This window comes from Phoenix dactylifera, chromosome 4 (assembly GCF_009389715.1).
Source record: "Phoenix dactylifera cultivar Barhee BC4 chromosome 4, palm_55x_up_171113_PBpolish2nd_filt_p, whole genome shotgun sequence".
Classification (NCBI taxonomy): domain Eukaryota; kingdom Viridiplantae; phylum Streptophyta; class Magnoliopsida; order Arecales; family Arecaceae; genus Phoenix; species Phoenix dactylifera.
The window spans coordinates 20,582,835-20,600,942 of record NC_052395.1 but is presented as its reverse complement, the minus strand read 5'-3'; the positions used below and the strand labels follow the sequence as shown (position 1 = coordinate 20,600,942).

Genomic DNA, 18,108 nt, shown 5'->3' with positions numbered 1-18,108 from the left:
GGAGGAGGAAGGCGAGAGGGGAGGGGACACCCGGAAGAAGGGAGGGGAGGGACACCCGGAAGAGGGGAGGGGAGGGACACCCGGAAGCTTCTGGAGAAACCCAGAAGAAAGGAGAAGGAAGAAAAAAAAGAAAGAAGAGGTGGGAGGGAAGGATTAACGGATTGGGTTTGGGTTAACGGGCTAAGTCCGAACCCGAACCAATCCAATTCGATTTATAGAAATTAAATGGATTTGGGTTAGCTCGGGTTGGGTCTGATTTAAATCCAACTGGGTTCAATCAGATTGGGATTTAAATTGATTAAACCAAATAAAATTTAATTGGGTTGAGTCCAAATTTAATTGGGACCCAATTAAATTGTTAATTGGACTGAGCCCTCTTTTGGGCTCGTTTGGGCTCACGAGCTGCTTGGGCTTGAGCTCGGGCTCGGGCTCAGATTTAAACGGGCCTCATTTTGGGCTCAGGCTCGTTTGACTAACGAGCCGAGCTCGAGCCGGGCCCGAGCCGAGCCCGAGCAGCTCGGCCCGTTGACAGCCCTACGGGTGAGCCATCGGTACGGCTCAAAAGGGGCAGAACTGTCTGGTTCGGGATGGTTCCACCGACCTTGATTGTAGCATATCATATTTTTCAAGATTTGTCATATCGGTGTATCCCATGCTGTCATATCTGTATCCTGCACTTGTATACACCGAGTTGTGTCATATCTGGAACCTGTGCTTGTTTCCATAATATAGTGCATATAGATGGAAGGACATACTAGTATATAGATGGCAAGAACTTTTCTTGTTGAACATCAATTTCTTTAAGATTAGTTTTTATAGTTAATGAATTTTAAATCCTATCTAAGAATATGTCCATTCAATATAATGTACAGAAGAAAGCATCATTTTGTCGAAACTGCTATTACTAATGATATTCAAGTTCCTGATTTTCATTTGATTTTCCAATTTTCTACAACTCTGCCTGGAGCCTTTTTACAGTTCTCTAATGGTGTATAGAGATATGCCAGTACATAATTCCAATCATGAGTTGCAGAACCCTTGCTTCATGTTTCATAACCCGCCTGTGTTTTGTTTTTACTATTTTTTGTATTTTTGTGTGTGTGTGTGTGTGTATATATATATATATATTTGGCGTGCGCCAATAGGCCTGAGAATAGTGCTTGTAGCGGGTCCGTACTTCTGACTCAAAAATGCAAATACCACCCTAAATAAAGGGGTTACAGGTTTAAGAGGTTACCTTCTTACTGTGTGATGCTGCTGTTGGGTGCTAGAGATGATCTCCTGCCACATTGGACATAACAAGCTGTGCATTTGATGGCTGCATATTTATATGGCTTAGGAATATCCTACCACCACAGTGTGTCAATTTTGTTCCTTTAGGCAGGATGGGGAGTTTATTCTTCTGCTACACTAGAATATCTCTATGGCCCTGGGATCCACACTGCAGGTACTTGGATTTCTTAATTTGGTGAACAAGAGATGGGCCTTTCATGTCCTGTGTTCAATTGCATAGAGAAATCGTTCTATTTGCAGGTGGGGTCAGATCAAAAAAAAAAAAAAAACGCTGTAGTACTCTAATATTGGGTAAGCAGCAACTGTACAGTGTTCTCATGATGGATTGGATGATATCCTCATGGTGGTTGGTTCTTTTGTTCCATTTGTGTTGCATGTTTCTCAACCAAGAAATGGGTTGAAAGTATATATGCTACAAATTGTAAATTTGTTATTTTTAGTGCAATGCTTTCGGAATGTCGGGAAGCCAAGGCTCTTCTTCGGACATGTTCAATGAAATGGGAGATGCCCAGTCCAATGGCTGGGACATGAAATAAGTGATTTTATTTGGGTTCAAATTTATGCGGAGAGCAAAGCTTCTGGGTGGTTCCGAAAATGACCCTCTCTTCATGTTTGGTCAGAACTGTCGTTAAGGGTTTTTCGTGCGACTGTAGAAACTATGAATTCCTTCAGGAGTTTCTTTTTAAGTGAGAGTGGTCCGTTCGATGGATGTAGTTTGATGGCTCCTCTTTGTACCTTCTCATGCAATCAAATCTGCCATGCCCCTTTCCTTTTGGTTATGTGGCAGGAGGAGTTGTTTGTGCGTAATATTCGCTTTCAGAAATGACAATCCAATGGCAAATGAAGTGAGGGTGCTTCTTAACCAGATACATCAACAAACGACATGGAATGATTAATGATATGGTATTGTTGAAATGTGTATTATTAGCTGATCAATCACTATGATTAATGTGTTCGTTACTGATGGCTTTCGTGCTTGACTGTATGCCTCTGCGCAAATATAGGTGGCATGGAATCTGGCGTCAGCATCTTTCCAATAGGGCCATTTGTCTTATCTGCATCCTTCTGTGGTCGGGCAAACGGAGGCCATTATCTATAAGAAAAATCGGGTTTCCTCTTGATAAATTAAAACCCATTGATAGATTCTTCAATCCTCTAGCTAACAAACTTGGGATAACAGGCCTGTTCGATGCCCTGTCACAGTGATGCTCGTCTTGGGTTGCTTTCTGCATCAGTTGCTTCAAAAGTGCTTTGAGTGCCGGTTCTCCACCTGCTCGGTTTACCGTGAGCTGGCAATTCCGCTTAAAATAACTTTGAACGGAATATAAAGACATTTTGTTACAGGTTATCTATTGTTTTATATATTTGATGTGAAATTATATGATTTAAAAAACAGGTTATTAGCGGATTTAAGTGGAAGAGTAAAGCTGTCTTTCAAACCATAGGCTTCTTATTACCGCTAGGAAATATGATGTCCAGGCTAGCTTTCGAAGAACTCGGGGATCAGGAAATGAAAAGAAAAAGGAGACATGAATGGTAAGAGTTTAGCAAATTCAAGCGTATTCCACTAATGCCAACAGATATCACAATTGCAACAAACAAGCCAGATTAATGTTATACAGAAAGGTCAGGTTCTTTCAACTAGGAGCTCTGTAAAATGTAAGACAAATAACCCTTGCTTTCTGGCTTTTATATGCTCTACCTGAACGTATAGGATTAAGACCCTATATGGGGTTGTTTTTGGAGAGGTTAATTTCTGAAGCTCATAAAATTCTTCAAAATAATATATGGATATTGGGTAAAAAATTTAAAACAGATCTTAAAAGCTGAAAATCTCAATTTAGCAAAAACTCTAATTTAGAATATCTTCCCAAAAATGTTTTCTAAAATTCGTCAAAAAACTATTTGTATGACTAAAATACCTCTTTAACTTTATATTATATTAATATACAAATAATATTATAATATAATACTATTATAATATTATCTTAAAATAATAATACGATGCTCATATACTATAATAATATTATACTATGAAATATTAACATATAATAATAATAGTTGTAATACTTTATATTAAAATATCACATTATAATTATTAGCTAATAATAGATACATTACCACTATTACTATTATTATAATAAAAAACAAAACATTATATCATTATAATATTATATATTATTATAGCATTACAATATTATATTATTAAAAATAAAAAATCTGTAGAATAAGAATATTTTATAACAACAATTCTAGTATAAAGAGTTTGAAAGCACTAGAAAATATTTTTTTCTGTCATTTTTTAATATTGAAAGCATTTTTTTAATTTGGTTCCCAAACGGATGTTAAAGTTTTACATAATTACAAAACAATAAATATATCTGCTATGAAAAGCTAAATTTTCAAAAAACTCTACCAACAAAAGCTCTACCACCAACAATGATTTCAAATAGGGCACAGTGACAACGGTGTTTTGGCGGATTCATTAAAACCATCAAGCAACAAGGATTCTGCAATAATCTTTTCTCTCTAATATCACCTGAAAAACGTGCACTAACATATCCTGCTTTGCACTTTAAAGATAAATTTCACCATAATACCAACCTCTTAATAGTAGAAGACAAAAAGAAAATGGCAAGAACTTAAAAGTGTCACAGCAGGTGCAAAAAGAAGAAACCCAAAATCCAACTGTAGTTTAATAATTACTGACATTCTAATGTATGCTTTAAGACCATCCATGGAACCTTGATCTCAAACACATTCTGCCAGCCGAATGAAACTGGTTCCACTGCCTATAAATATAGATGATAAACTCCACACGAACTACAGTTCAATATCAGCAGATACAAGCAAGCAATCAATACAGTAATGAACACAAACCATGATCAGCTAGCCTCGTTCAGCAACACATTAGAACCATGGAAGTGATTTTTTGGCTGAAGGACTCTTTCATGTGCTTGGAGCTGCTTCCATTTTGGCCTCTGAAGAGGCTTCTTCAGTCTGCTGCACATCTCTAACCTTTTTGGCATTATCAGTCTTTTCTGCTTCCTCTTCTGGAAAAAGATGGGTAATTAATTTAATATGAGGTTAGAGTTCACAAAATACTGAAAATGTATAACTGCACTGCAACAATTGCACTGGGGATCATCACCCCCACTACTGGAGCACAGGAGCTTATGCTTAAAAAATAAATTGTCTTTACAACAGCAAAAGCTTGTTTTGTTAGTTATCTGCAGGCTGACCATCAGAGTTTCTTAACAAACATTAGAGTTGCCTAAATTGATAATTTAAATTAATATTAATCATGGGTAACCATGAGACAATAAGGTACGTTTCTAGCGTAAATGTCTTAGATCTGTGAACAAAAAACTTTTCCTTTTTTAAATCAAAGATAAAGAAATCACTATCTGCAATCAGCTCCCCGGTTCCAATTTCTCACTAGGAATGATATATATCAGCTTTGTATAATGCAAGCGTAATTTGTATTTCCACTTGAAGCATATTATTCTGTGCAAAAAGGTAATAGCTTAATCAATGAAAAAAGCATGCAGAATAATCTACATAATAGAAAGGAAAGATCAGCAAACAAGCATTATGCAGATAAACATAGAATCGTGTCAAATGTAGAAGGACAAGATGTGTGGATAAAAATTTTGAATCCTCAATAGGTTCTTTTCCCCCTAAGATGCAGGCAATCCATTTCATGCAGTCTCGATGAAACAACAGTTGATTGCATCCTCTAATGAGGAATACTTCTAAGTTGTTAAGTGTCCTCTAATCCACCTTGATAAACTAAATTACTTGTGAAATGTGCATGCATGTGTAAGTTGAGCAATGAAATGCAAAACTATATGCACTATGAAATGTGTTTTACAAACCCTGTACATGAAGCAGAAGAGATAAAATATGCCAAGTCCCTTCCCCTTAATAAAATAAAGGTACTTGTAGGGCTGATACTTCAAACTGATTCCATATCCGGATTGCTGGATCCCCATGTCCTTCAGACTGTCAGATGAAGACTTCAGGTATCTCCGAACTGTATAACAAAGATTTGAGGAGAACTATGAGGTGTCTCTGAACAATCTTATGAGAGCTTGAGATGTCTCCAAGCTGTGATATGTAGACCTTTTAAGTTACCTCTGAACCACCTTACAGAATTGAAGGTGTCTTTGAACTGTGTATAATACTTGAGTGACATGGTTAAATCTCAGAAGAGTATCCCACCCTCCATGAAATAAAGACAGGCATACCCATAGGTGACTGTGCGATAAGAGCAGATCCATAGGCAAATGCCAGATATAAGTATAAAGATGAGGTGGGAGAGTCTTGCATGTACCTAGTACACTAAGCTTGGAATAGAGATGTGGGCCTGAAGGAAACTGCTCAATAATCAAGTTTGGAGTAAAGATGGAGAAAAAGGCCCAAGTACTCAAATCTCCATGCATGGAGATTTCAGAGAACACGAGCTTTGAACAACATAGTGTTTTGTACAATCATGATGATTGAGGTGTTGATCAGCATGCTTGATGCTGGACATAGATGATCAGCACAAAAATTGAAGATGCAAAAAAAATTGAGGCACCTTGTGCTGTCATTGAAAAATTGCCTTGGATATTGAGATTGCTATGCTAACATGAGTTAGGATGTTCATTTGAGCATGCACTATGATCATGAATCAAATCATTGTAAAGATGGTAATGATTGGCTGGCTGCTATTGCAAAGATCCGAATAATTAAAGTTTGTTTGGAGATTATAACAGCCAGTTGCTATAATCCTGAATACTAAGGTGATAAAACATTGTTAATGATGGCCTTGAGAGATCAGACACTGTTGCTGCATAAATCACAAAGAATAAGAAATCCTAAAAATACTAGAGGCTATCAAGTGGTGCAGCAGCATGGACCGTATCAGCGTGAATGGGTCTTTAAATTAATGTCAGTGTTTCCTCTTCTTCCATTTTTCTATTATAAACTTTTTTACAGGATAGCAAGGGAAAAAGAGAAAGAGATACCATGGAACCTTCTCCACACTCTTCTTCATAATATAATACTGTAAATTTAATAGTATTCAAGGAGAATGAGATAGTGGATGGTGTCAATAATGAGAGAGTATAGATTGGAAAAAAAAGAGAGAGGATGAAAGTACTCACCCATCACCACCCTCTTCCTCTGGGACCAGCAAGAGATGCTCCTTGCTTCTATTTGCTGCCAAGATATCACCCAAGAGAGGGCCTACAATGATGGGTCCTTCCTTCATGTAGGCCTTGGAACAATATCAGCAACTAAGTCATGTATCATCTGTACAATGACGGAGCATGTCCTTGTGGTTGGCAAGTGTCAAGGTCTTGACATCTCATGGTCAAGGTCAAAGATGGCATAGCAGTATCATAGTAGTGTCTGAACTCAATTAAAGGCTAGCTTCCTCTCTTATTTACAAGTGAAAAGAGTCCATGGGTTTCAGATCTAGATTTGATATGATCCACCAAGTCCTAAGGAATCGGACTTTTCCATATATGGCTGAAGATTTGAGGTGCACAGCCGATATGAAGGGATTACTCTCTCTTTCTTTGCCTGTTCTTTAGCTTAGGGCTTAGGAATGGGAGTGAATATCACAATGACAAAGGGTTTTGATTGATTTCTCTTAATTCTCTTCTTTCATTTGCTTTGAAAGACAGCCAGTACACTTGCACATCTCTTAATGGATCCCAGTTGACTCCGTACTTCTCTCTTGATTCAGTTTCCTTCTAAAATCATTTATGTCAGTTATATCCTATCCTAATACTTGGGTGGCTGGAAATATATGAAGAATGGTGGTTGATCATGGAGCATTCCATCCAAGAATTTAGGCTGAACCAAAGAGAAGTAATGTTTCTTCTCAAAGCTTCATATTTCATGGCTGCAAATTTAAGAGGCTCGCTCGAGGGATTCAGAACACTTGGAAAGAAGTCTAGCTTTTCTTTTGATGACACTACTCTATTTCGAGCTAAGAAGTGATGATGGCACCATCGCCTTTAGAAAATATGCTGTGAAGCAGTTCCAGTACAAACTCCTAGAGAGCTCTAGAAGAAAATCTTTTCCTCATGCTCTAGTTTGGTTAACTACACATGGAACCTCAAACGTTACTCAATTAGATTGCAACATACCATTATACTTCATGGATACAAAAGGTCACAAAGTCTCTGCTTCACACAAGGATTCAGGTATTAGTGTCTGTACCCGTGCCATTCTAAGATGTGTTGAAAGGGGAAAACCTTAAAAACCATTTTTCAGTTACACACACACACACACACACACACACACACACGCATATATATATGTCATGCCAACAACCCAGACCGTGTGCTGGTAATGGCTCAACAAGGTTGGTGCTGGCCAGCACGAACCAGCATGGTGGTGCCCGAATCCATGGCTTTCTATCAATTTCTGATTACATAAATTGTTAGCTGAGACAAGGCTAAAACCAAAGAAAAATTTCTTTCTTTTGATTGGAAAAATCAAATAGAATGATAAGAGCCTTGAGTTACAAGGCAAAGATCCTAAGGTATATAGTTTTGCTAGCCAACATTCTTGAAAAAATAACTAATCCTTTGGTTGTGGGATGATATAGACTGCTAGAAATGGAAATCTATGACCTGACAAATAATAAAATTATCTCACTCTAATGAAGGAAAACAATGTTCCATTAAATAACTTTGAGACATTGACAAAACCATGATGAATGTATTGACCCCAGATGATCATTGAATAAACCATTGTTTTTTCTTGATGGACAACGGATACACAAACTAAAGCAGCCAACTTTAAATATATATAAATTATATCCAACTTACAAAAGTCAAAGTAGTTTGAGCATAGCTTGAACTTTACCATGAGCCCACAAAATAATCAGGCTCATATTGTAAGTTGTAAACCTTAGCACACAAACTCTCTTGCGACAGAAGGTTCCATTTTGTTGTGATAAACTTCCTTAGAGATCTACTTGTAGGTTCCCATTATAGTACGGTATTGGACTTATCTTAAATATCTTTATTTATTTCTTTGTCGCAAATATCCTGTCAACAAGGCAGCTAGCAATTAATTATATTAGGTTGGAGAGATTAAATAGACTGGGAAATAAGAATTCAGTGTTTAAATGTGAATTAGGATCTGGTTGCTAGCAATTCTAAGGGTTTATTTCCAGTTTCATCGCTTGAACTTTACCATGAGCCCACAAACTAATCAGGCTCATATTGTAAGTTGTAAACCTTAGCACACAAACTCTCTTGCGACGGAAGGTTCCATTTTGTTGTGATAAACTTCCTTAGAGATCTACTTGTAGGTTCCCATTATAGTATGGTATTGGACTTATCTTAAATATCTTTATTTATTTCTTTGTCGCAAATATCCTGTCAACAAGGCAGCTTGCAATTAATGATATTAGGCAGCTAGCAATTAATTATATTAGGTTGGAGAGATTAGATAGACTGGGAACTAGGAATTCAGTGTTTAAATGTGGATTAGGATCTGGTTGCTAACAATTCTAAGGGTTTATTTCCAGTTTCATCGTTTGTTTTGATTACTTTTATGCAACCTTGGGGTGTCCTAACTATGCTGCTTCTAGAGCCATAAATTAAGCTATACTTATCAAAATTAAGTTGAGTCTGAAACCACAATTTGGAAATCTAGCTTCAAGCCTTGGACATTTTTGTTTATGAATTTTCCCAAGTTGTTGCTGCTGCTGAATATTTGCTCAAAGACTAGAAACAAGATTTTGTTAGGTAAAGATTAAGAAAGTTCGAAATGTATTTGGCAAGAAAACCTAGGAATATTTTAAATCAATCTACTCTAGGTTTGCTTCAGATTTCCATGAATCAAGTAATCTGGGCCATACATGTAGGGGAGAAGCCATGTGCAAGATTGAGTGTGGTGAAACTGAATTCAAAATTAACAAACTCTCATATTTTGATCAATTTCCTTTTACTCTGAGTCTGCCTCTATCTTCCCTTTAGCCCTCCTCATTCCCTTCTCTTACTACAAAAAATATGATATAAAATCATATCTAGTTCATTATGACATTGGATCACCATCTGGCTTAGGAAGTTAAATATTTAGTAGGATGGAGATCAAAACATCAAGGTAAAATAATAAACAATGCAGGCTTGGATGTTAAGAAATCAATTATGTGAAATATGTACTCCTTTATGAGAACAGTTAAGATAAGAAAATCAAACTTGGAAGGCCCACCCACCTAATAACAGCCATTCTCTTCTTCATTTGTTTTCAGTTTTATTTCCCTTGTTTCTTTCAATAAAAAACAAACTTCATATATATGCAAATGATTTAATTTGCAATTCAATGTAAATACATATTGAAGTATAATATTAAAAAAAACAGGTGAAATTTCAAGGTTCTTACCTTCATCATCGCTGTCATCAAGGTCATCATCCATACCATCACCCCCCATACCACCAAAATTCTGTGCAAGAGAGATATATATGCAAGATAAGAAATTTATGCCTATATGCCAATAAACGATGGAATTTTATTTCAAAATATTCATTACCGAGAAATCCATCCCTCCCAGGTCCAATTCACCAGGACCTAAAAAAGAAGTAAAAGTTTGTAACCAGGAATTCCATAATCATAAGATCACATTTTATGGGGATTGAGCCATAATGGCTACACTCTCTATGTGTAAATATATGTATTTGACATCAAAATGATCCACTTATTTTAATCATTAAAAATTTTCAGTTGCATTTACACGAGTTACAGTGAGATTAATATAGCACAGTTATTGATTTCTATTTTACAAATTTGCATACAACCTTATCTTAATATGGAAAATTAGAAAGGCGCTTAGAATCTTCTAAACATAAACAGTGATAAAAAGGGGTGAAATGTGAGGTGTTTAGAACTTTAGAGTCTTAGTAAGGCGACTTGTTAGCCTCAGTATATACAGCATATGCTCCATATGTTTCCATTATGCAAGATAATTATTTGGAGTGAAAAATAGATGCGAAATAACAAAGGATATAACGGTTGCACTTGGCATTAGTTACCTAACTTAAAATTGGTAAAGACTGTATACTCCAAATATACACAAGTTTTGAACAAAACAGCAAAATATGGCTTACTTCAATACAATACCATAATTAAATTTATGTAAAGTCAAAACTGCAGGGATTATTTTCTACAAATCATAACTTGGCACTTGAATTTGCACACTTCAAAAAATATATAAGCTATGGCAGCCATCCTTCTCTTCTACTTTCAGTTGAAAATGATCAATACCCTAATGGTATCCCACATCAGGAATATCATGAGGCAGTGTGCCTCACATATCTCTCATTTGATGCATATGCATCTAGTATAGCCTCAGAAATGACACTCTAAGACATCCAGAGACCTTGTACTTGAGGTGTCACATGAGACAGTCTTGTATAAGCCTGTTTAAACAATAGATATAATACATGATTGTTTTTCTTTTCAGCCAAAAGTTTATTACTGGTTAATATTAACCTTTTCAGCCAAAAGTTAATAATTCAGATTTGGCTGAAGCTGCTTCTAAATATGCTTGGGATATAATTCACCAAAAAAAAGATTTAGTAGATATCCACATCAAATTATCTTCCTTTGATTTGTTAAAGTGCCATTACTACACTTTAACATACCTGTTGGTATTCCTCATCTGACTGCTGTTTCTTGAGCATCATATATTTAACTAGAATTTTAATAAGTTGAAACATAAAGGAGAAGCACACATACCATCATCATCTTCATCCACCCACTTATCCCAATCTACTTTCACATAGTGAGGAGTTTTCTCATCACCACGTAATAGCTTCTTCCACCATCCTTTCTCCACTTTTTCTACCACGCAGAAGATAGAACGCACACCTGTGTTAATTTTGCTTCCCTGATAATTAACAATATAGGTGTAAGGAAAAAAAAAAAGGAATGATGGAGGATAAGTTCCAAACATTCAAACAAGATGTTTTTGCTCCACAATGCTTAAGAACAAAACTTACCTCTACATTTACTTTATCATAAAGGTCCATTTTCAACTCATACAAGTTTTTTTCAGCTCCAGCAGTTGCAGAAAAAGTGAAAATGCCGTCAGGTTCCAGATTAACCTTCGCATCTTTTGCATCAGGCAACTGTATAGTGATGTAAACCTTGTCGACCCTTTGTGCCCACTTCACTTCAGGATGACGACTAAGGAAAAAGGAGTGTACAACTTTTCACACAAAGACAAAAAGATGGAAACAAAATGCTCTGTTTATTGAGTCTAATATATTTTTCATAGAGTGCAATTGATTGAGTTGGGTCGGTCAAGACATAGGTAATCTAAGGAAACTATCAATCCAAACTCAATACAGTTAAACAGGCCAATAGTTCCAACCTGACCTGTGTAACTGTTTAATAAACAGGTCAGGCCGGAGATGACATGGTTGGCCTATTACTTTTGACATGCTTAAACCCATACTGACACAATTAGCCCAATAATTACTTGGTCAATCTATTAACCAATGCTAAGCTAATAACTTCACATCCAATTAAAAGCTTTATACAATTGTTTAAAACATAATTCTAACAAATAATTATACCCATACAGAGTTACATAGGTTTATAATGAACCTGTTTCAGGTTGAGATTGTAATTGTGTCAACTGAATCCAGGTCAAGTGTGCCAAATCGATAAAACCCGAAGCCAACCTATCCAATAAACAGGTTAGTCATGTTAACTGGTTTATGATGTGAACCCAATCATGCCAAACCCACACCTGCTAACTTCATGCCAGTTTTTGTCAGGCTTGTGAGTCAATAACTGCCACCCCTATATGTACGCAATTACAACCATTCACCTGAATTCCACTTTTCTTAGGCAGCAATAAACTGGTCTCATGTGGTGCAATGACATTTTAGTTTGAATAAAAAAAACATGGCAACAGGTGGGAAACTCCCTATAAATGCATCTCCTATAGGATTTTTGCACCAATCAATCTGCAAGTGTTAAGCGAAACTTTTTAAGGTTCTAGTTACCCATATCAGTTAACCAATCCATGCACCTAACTCCCTAGTAAAAAGCATGTCTAACGAGACAATTTACCAACCTATTCTGAATTTCTCTGATAAGTTTTGGTACTTTTCACCAAATATGGCTTTTGAGTTACTACCAACACAATATATAAACACACTTTTATTGCAACCTAACATTTTCCAACATTCATGGTTATTTGCAAAATTTGACCATCTACTCCACAACTTTCCTGAGTTCTTTCATGTAATGAGATGTTTTGTATACTTTATCTGATTCTACATTCATCCTTTTTTTTAATTTATGAAATTTAATGTCATCTGGCAAATTTAACAGGTTCTCTTGTATGAGATCCATCCAATTCATTCAAAAAAGTTCCAGATACAAGGCTTGTAATTAAGTCTTTCATGAAATCCAAAGGCAAGTTACAATGGATAGGCTCAAGTTTAGAGTTGAAAATGGGCTCGGCGGGGCCCAAGGCCCATTGGGTTGGGCCGGGCTTCAGGCTAGGCACGAAAGAGTTTAAATCGGATTTGGGCTTAAATGTAAAGCCCATTTATTTTTTGGGTCCGGCTCAGGTATGTTATCGGCCCGGCTCAAGCCCGAGCCCGAACAAGGCCTGAAACATAGCCTGAATTCAAGCCCTAATCAATTTGTTTTTATATGCTGTTATTTAGAGAGAATAATAAGGAAGTAAAGGATAAATTAAAATGGATTTAGCTAAGAATAATATATCATGTATCATTTACTTGTATTATAGGAGAGAGCCTAATTTTTAACTAGTTCATTTACTTATGAAGCAATATTATCAAATATTAAACTTCAATCGTTTTCGAGCCGGACCTATTTTTGGTCCAAACGGATAATTTGGGCCATCCCAATCGGATTTGGGCTGGGTTTAGGCTGGGATTATCCAAAAAATTTTAGGCCTAAGCTTGGCGCGAAGCCCCAAAAAAAATCAGGCTAGGTTCGAATAGGGTATAGCCCGACCTGACCCACTTCCAACCCTACTCAAGTTGGTCCTCATAGTAGGGAAATGAAGTCACAAAAAATGAACACTTAATCAAATGTCTGTATGCAGCTCTTTCATTCAGAAATAGAGTGCATTCGGTACAGGTATTCACAATAATGGCAGCAAGAAGGTACTTATTTCCCTTTTTGTGCTGGAAAACTAGATTTCTCCATCAAAAGAAAAAATTGAGCCTGAAGAAGAGACTTTGAGCGAAATGAGTCATGATTTCAAGCTGACATTTATTCTTTCTTACTGGAATTTACTGAAACATGATTTTAAACCAATCTAATAATAGAAATATAACTAATTAGTTCTTATAGAAGATTGTTTACTTAGAACATTTTATCAAAATGGACACTGGAAATCAAAAAATTTGTTTTGTAAGAAAAAACATCGGGCAAACGAGAGACTCATCATTAACCAACCCTGTGCAGAAATTTGATATGGCGTTACATATAACAAAACTTTCCTATATAGAATATCTAATTATATTGACCTTAGGTTGACCATGTTATAATTTTATAAACAAGTTGTAACATTGTAACTATATTGATGTCAGAATACATAAAAATCTGGTGAGGGTTTGTACAAAATTTAGAAGTTTATGGATGATGTTCGGGAGGAAAGATCTTTAATTTAGATAAAAGGAAACATATAGAAGATAATATGAGAGAAAGATGAAGAAATAGGAGAGAGAAAAGTAGAAGAGCAAAAATAGATGTAAAAGATGTGTCACAAGGAGCACAGAAAAGTAAGATTTGCATAGATAGCTTAAAAGCCATGAGCAAAAATAGAAGCAGAAGATGGAGCAGAAACAAATGAGTATTAAAGACCGACAAATTATGATGTTCGCCACTCCAAGTGTCTCATGGAACAAAAACATGAGCAGAGGCACGAGTCCATGGATTGCTCCAAGACCAGGAATGATTCCAAGATTATAGTAACTGATCTTTGTTTATGTCTGTGCACATGAGAGAGAGAGGGGGGATCCAAGCACGATGACATCTTCTTACCTCTAAAGCACCAAAGCCCAAAGTTATTTTATAGACTTCCCAAGTTCGCCTAACCTTGAGCATTGCCTAAGGTATTCTAGCTTCCCTTATTGGTTCTAGAAGAACTTGATTGTCAAGCATCTCAGACCTAGAACAATGAAATGACAGAGAAATCTGAACCCCCCACCCCGCCCTGAACACATGCGCACTCAAAAAAGAAAAAAGAAGAGAGAGAGAAAAGAGAGGCTACATAGAAGGAAAGAAAAGTTGTAAGAATAGGATACAATGCCCTTTCCTTTAAAACACTAGACAGGTCTATGTACAAAGAAGACGCTCTATGAAAAATCCACGAATAGCCAGGCAATATAAAAATTTTCCGGTTCCTGCTATGCGCAGATTCATATAGGGTCATTTTCTAGAATAAGCAATAACCCACTTGTTAAAGTCATCATTCAATCTTTAAAGTCACGTGCCATGTGTTACGGTTTCATGTCACCTTTTAACTAGTCATATTGTATGATATATGATCAATTACAAATATCCATGATCTGTCTTCTCTATAAAGGACCCGAAATACCTTGCTTATGTATCATTGAAAAGCGCAGTAACATAAATACGGCAGTAAGAAGAGGCAATACAAAAGTGTGTAAACTATAAAAACGAGTCAAAGTGGATTGGCCCACACAAGCACTTCCACAAAATAACTCTACCAAAGGCGATCCTATTACAGGAATAGCTCAGCCACTCTTCTTCCTTAGATCCGTTATTTCACTCGGATAGCATCATAGATTGGGATCGATACAGAGGAAATGAATGCATTTCTATGCTAAAAATAAAATGAAGTAAGTGGAATAGATAGAACATTGGATCATGCCACGTCACTTACTCTATTCTACGGGATCTTACAGAGCCTGTTCATGCATGACATGATCCGGGTATGATCATAGTGGACAGCGGATGTCGTAGAAATATAGGTGAATCTGGCTCCTGGCGGACGCTACTGGTGCAATTATGTCCAAGATTTAAAAGTATGAGTTTTAATGCATTAGGGTTCAAAAATTAGGTATAACTCTCAAACGAAACCAGTAACCAACTCTGACGCTGACTTTCGCCAGTGACAGTGAAAGAGATATTCATCTGTAGCCACACGAACCACCGCAGCTGTCGGCGGCAGCCACGAAATGCCAGGCCGAAAGCCGCCCTCCTCCCCAAGATTACTTATTACATATAAAAAATGTCTAGAAGAGAAGAGAAGAGGAGGAGGAAAAAGAACTCACCTCATCTTGACGAGTGGATACCGTCGACCGGCGATCGCTGATCGGCGACAGCCCACTGCGAGCGCGGATTCCCCTTCGATCGACGACCGCCGCCCGGACTCTAGGGGCTAGCGTTTAGGTCTTCGACTCGAAGCTTTGATCGTTCTGGGATGAGGGAAGAAACTTACGCAAAGGTACGCGCGTCTGGGTCGGCTTCCGGGTTAATGGATATGGATATGATGCCCTTTAAATCCCGAATCCGATGAATAATAGGAAGTCTAGTCTAAACCCGAACCGACCCGAATCAACCCGAAACCAATACACCTTATCTTCCATAACCTTTATTAGATTGAAGAAAACAAATCGGCTTTTGATGATAACTTTTATGCAGTAAACCTTCAATTGTTGATATCATAATAATTTGTTTTGGTAATAAAAAAACATAATAAAGTTTGGTTGTAACTCTTTTCTTGTTCTCAAATATACAATTATCAATAGAGACAGCATAAAAAAAATTGACCAAAAAAAATAAAGATGATAAAATCATGAGAATGAGATAATCCATAAAACCCTAATCGTGATCCTCAATATTACCACCATCATGAAAGGCAACAGGAACTTGACCTTATTGCAACCCAACCACCAAAAACTTGACCTTATTCTTTTTGTTTGTTGAATAAATTTGTTTCTTTATTTGTTAGGCATGACCAATTTTATGAGCCACTCTCTTCTTTTGTTTGTTGAATAAATTTGTTTTTTTATTTCTTGGGCTTGACCCCTTTTATTTCATAAAAGATGATGGCTTGGCTGAGATAGTCAAGCCAAAATAGAAAAAAAACAATAGAATAGATATAAATAAGAAAATCTCAACTAGGAGGGGTCATGGAAAGAACAAGTTTCAAATCATGATTAATTATTTTTTCAAAATCTGGAACAACTGCATGGACCCATCCCACATACCACAAATGCCCCACAAATGGGAAGAATCCTAGAACAAAATGAGAGGTTGCTAACCAGCTTCTAGAAGTTTTTGCATTAATTGCGACTTTATCGATCTTACTGATTAGTGTTCTCATAGTATTTGCTTCTTTTGATGGTTGGTAAAGTAACAAAAATGCTGTATTTTCTTTCAAACCATAATTCTAATTTTCTGCAATTTGATAGTGAATTAAAAAAAATAATCCTGTATGATGGAACCATCAAATATTTAACATTTTCTGACTCTGTTTGTAACACACTAGAGACTTAGAAAATAAACCATTAAAGATGAAACCATAAAAAAAGTTTGGCTATAATGTTTTTCTTGATTTGAATACTATAAATTCCATATGAATGAAGCGAAATCATGAAAAAACTGCATAGAAACCCTAATATTTCCATAGAAATCTCACCAAACAAATTCTCCAAAACAATGTCATAACAATATTTACCCAAAAACTGTGAGATAATGTCACATATGATTTTCCATATTGTAAAATTTCAAGGATAATAATTTGACAATAAAAATGATGAGAAGGAGAACTAAACATGGTCATATGACACACCATCAGTTTTCATAATTGTAATCGTCGTTTGCATATAAAATAGCCACTACACCCAAATAACTGAAAATGAAACAAATAATCTCACAACTCGATGTTTCCTTGCTTTAGTACTTCATATTGAAGTAGGAGGAACTCTAGTATTTGAAATCGGTCTTGAAGCGTGAATTAACTCTGTCCTTAAGCGAATTTTGCCCCACTATATTGCTGTTGGTGATCCAGCAAATTCGCTCCAGGATACAACAAAATCAAAATAGAATCCTAGCCAGCAAAACTAGGATTCCCCAGAACAACGAAATGAAATATTTTTTTAGAAGAAGTTGTATTAATCTGTGAAGGATATTGGCAATTTATAACCCTGAATTAAACTATGAACCAACATAACCTTTGGAATAGTGCCTGTTCAAAACATAACTGCTAGTGCAGTTATTTTGTGCAAAACAAATAAAAACTGCCAATATGAATTTTATTTTACACGTGCACGTGCCACGTGTCCAAGTGCTAGTGCCTGTTCAAAACATAACTGCTAGTGCAGTTATTTTGTGCAAAACAAATAAAAACTGCCAATATGAATTTTATTTTACACGTGCACGTGCCACGTGTCCAAGTGCCAATCTTTGATAATATGATATTGGCTTTTCCTCCACAACTTCCCACCAAAAAGTTACTTTAACATGTGCAGGATATGAATGCTTATAAAGCTATCCAAAAAACTCTACACGAACAATGTGGGACAAAACCCCTGTCAACATTACAAACTATTAAAGGAAGGAGACTTCCAACAATCCCCTACTTAGTTTGTAATGCTAATTATTCGAGTGAATGCATCGAGCAAGTTTCCTTCGAATTAAACCTCCTCTTAGTGTAAGCACTTCAAAACTTCGACGAAATCAATAGTAACTTAAGTTTTAAACCGTGATTCCTTATTATCAAAGCTGGAAGTACCACACACACAAACTCTACCCTTGTTTTTAATTCTAAAGTATACCGTAAGA

At 36.4% G+C, this 18,108-nt stretch overlaps 1 protein-coding gene and 1 long non-coding RNA gene across 2 annotated transcripts; one reads left to right on the top strand and one right to left on the bottom strand.

Moving 5' to 3' along the window:
• Positions 1–3,963: 3,963 nt before the first annotated feature.
• Positions 3,964–15,795, bottom strand: LOC103696151 (uncharacterized protein OsI_027940-like). The gene is made up of 6 exons (XM_008777685.4): positions 15,594–15,795; positions 11,304–11,490; positions 11,041–11,191; positions 9,836–9,873; positions 9,688–9,748; positions 3,964–4,346 (listed from the first exon to the last, which is right to left on the bottom strand). The coding sequence occupies exons 1-6, from the start codon at positions 15,596–15,598 to the stop codon at positions 4,243–4,245; spliced, it is 546 nt and encodes a 181-aa protein (XP_008775907.2). The 5' UTR covers positions 15,599–15,795; the 3' UTR covers positions 3,964–4,242.
• LOC120110547 lies at positions 4,353–9,281 on the top strand. Its single transcript, XR_005511658.1, has 2 exons — positions 4,353–8,380; positions 8,714–9,281. It is a non-coding gene; the product is annotated as an uncharacterized LOC120110547 (long non-coding RNA).
• Positions 15,796–18,108: the final 2,313 nt, after the last annotated feature.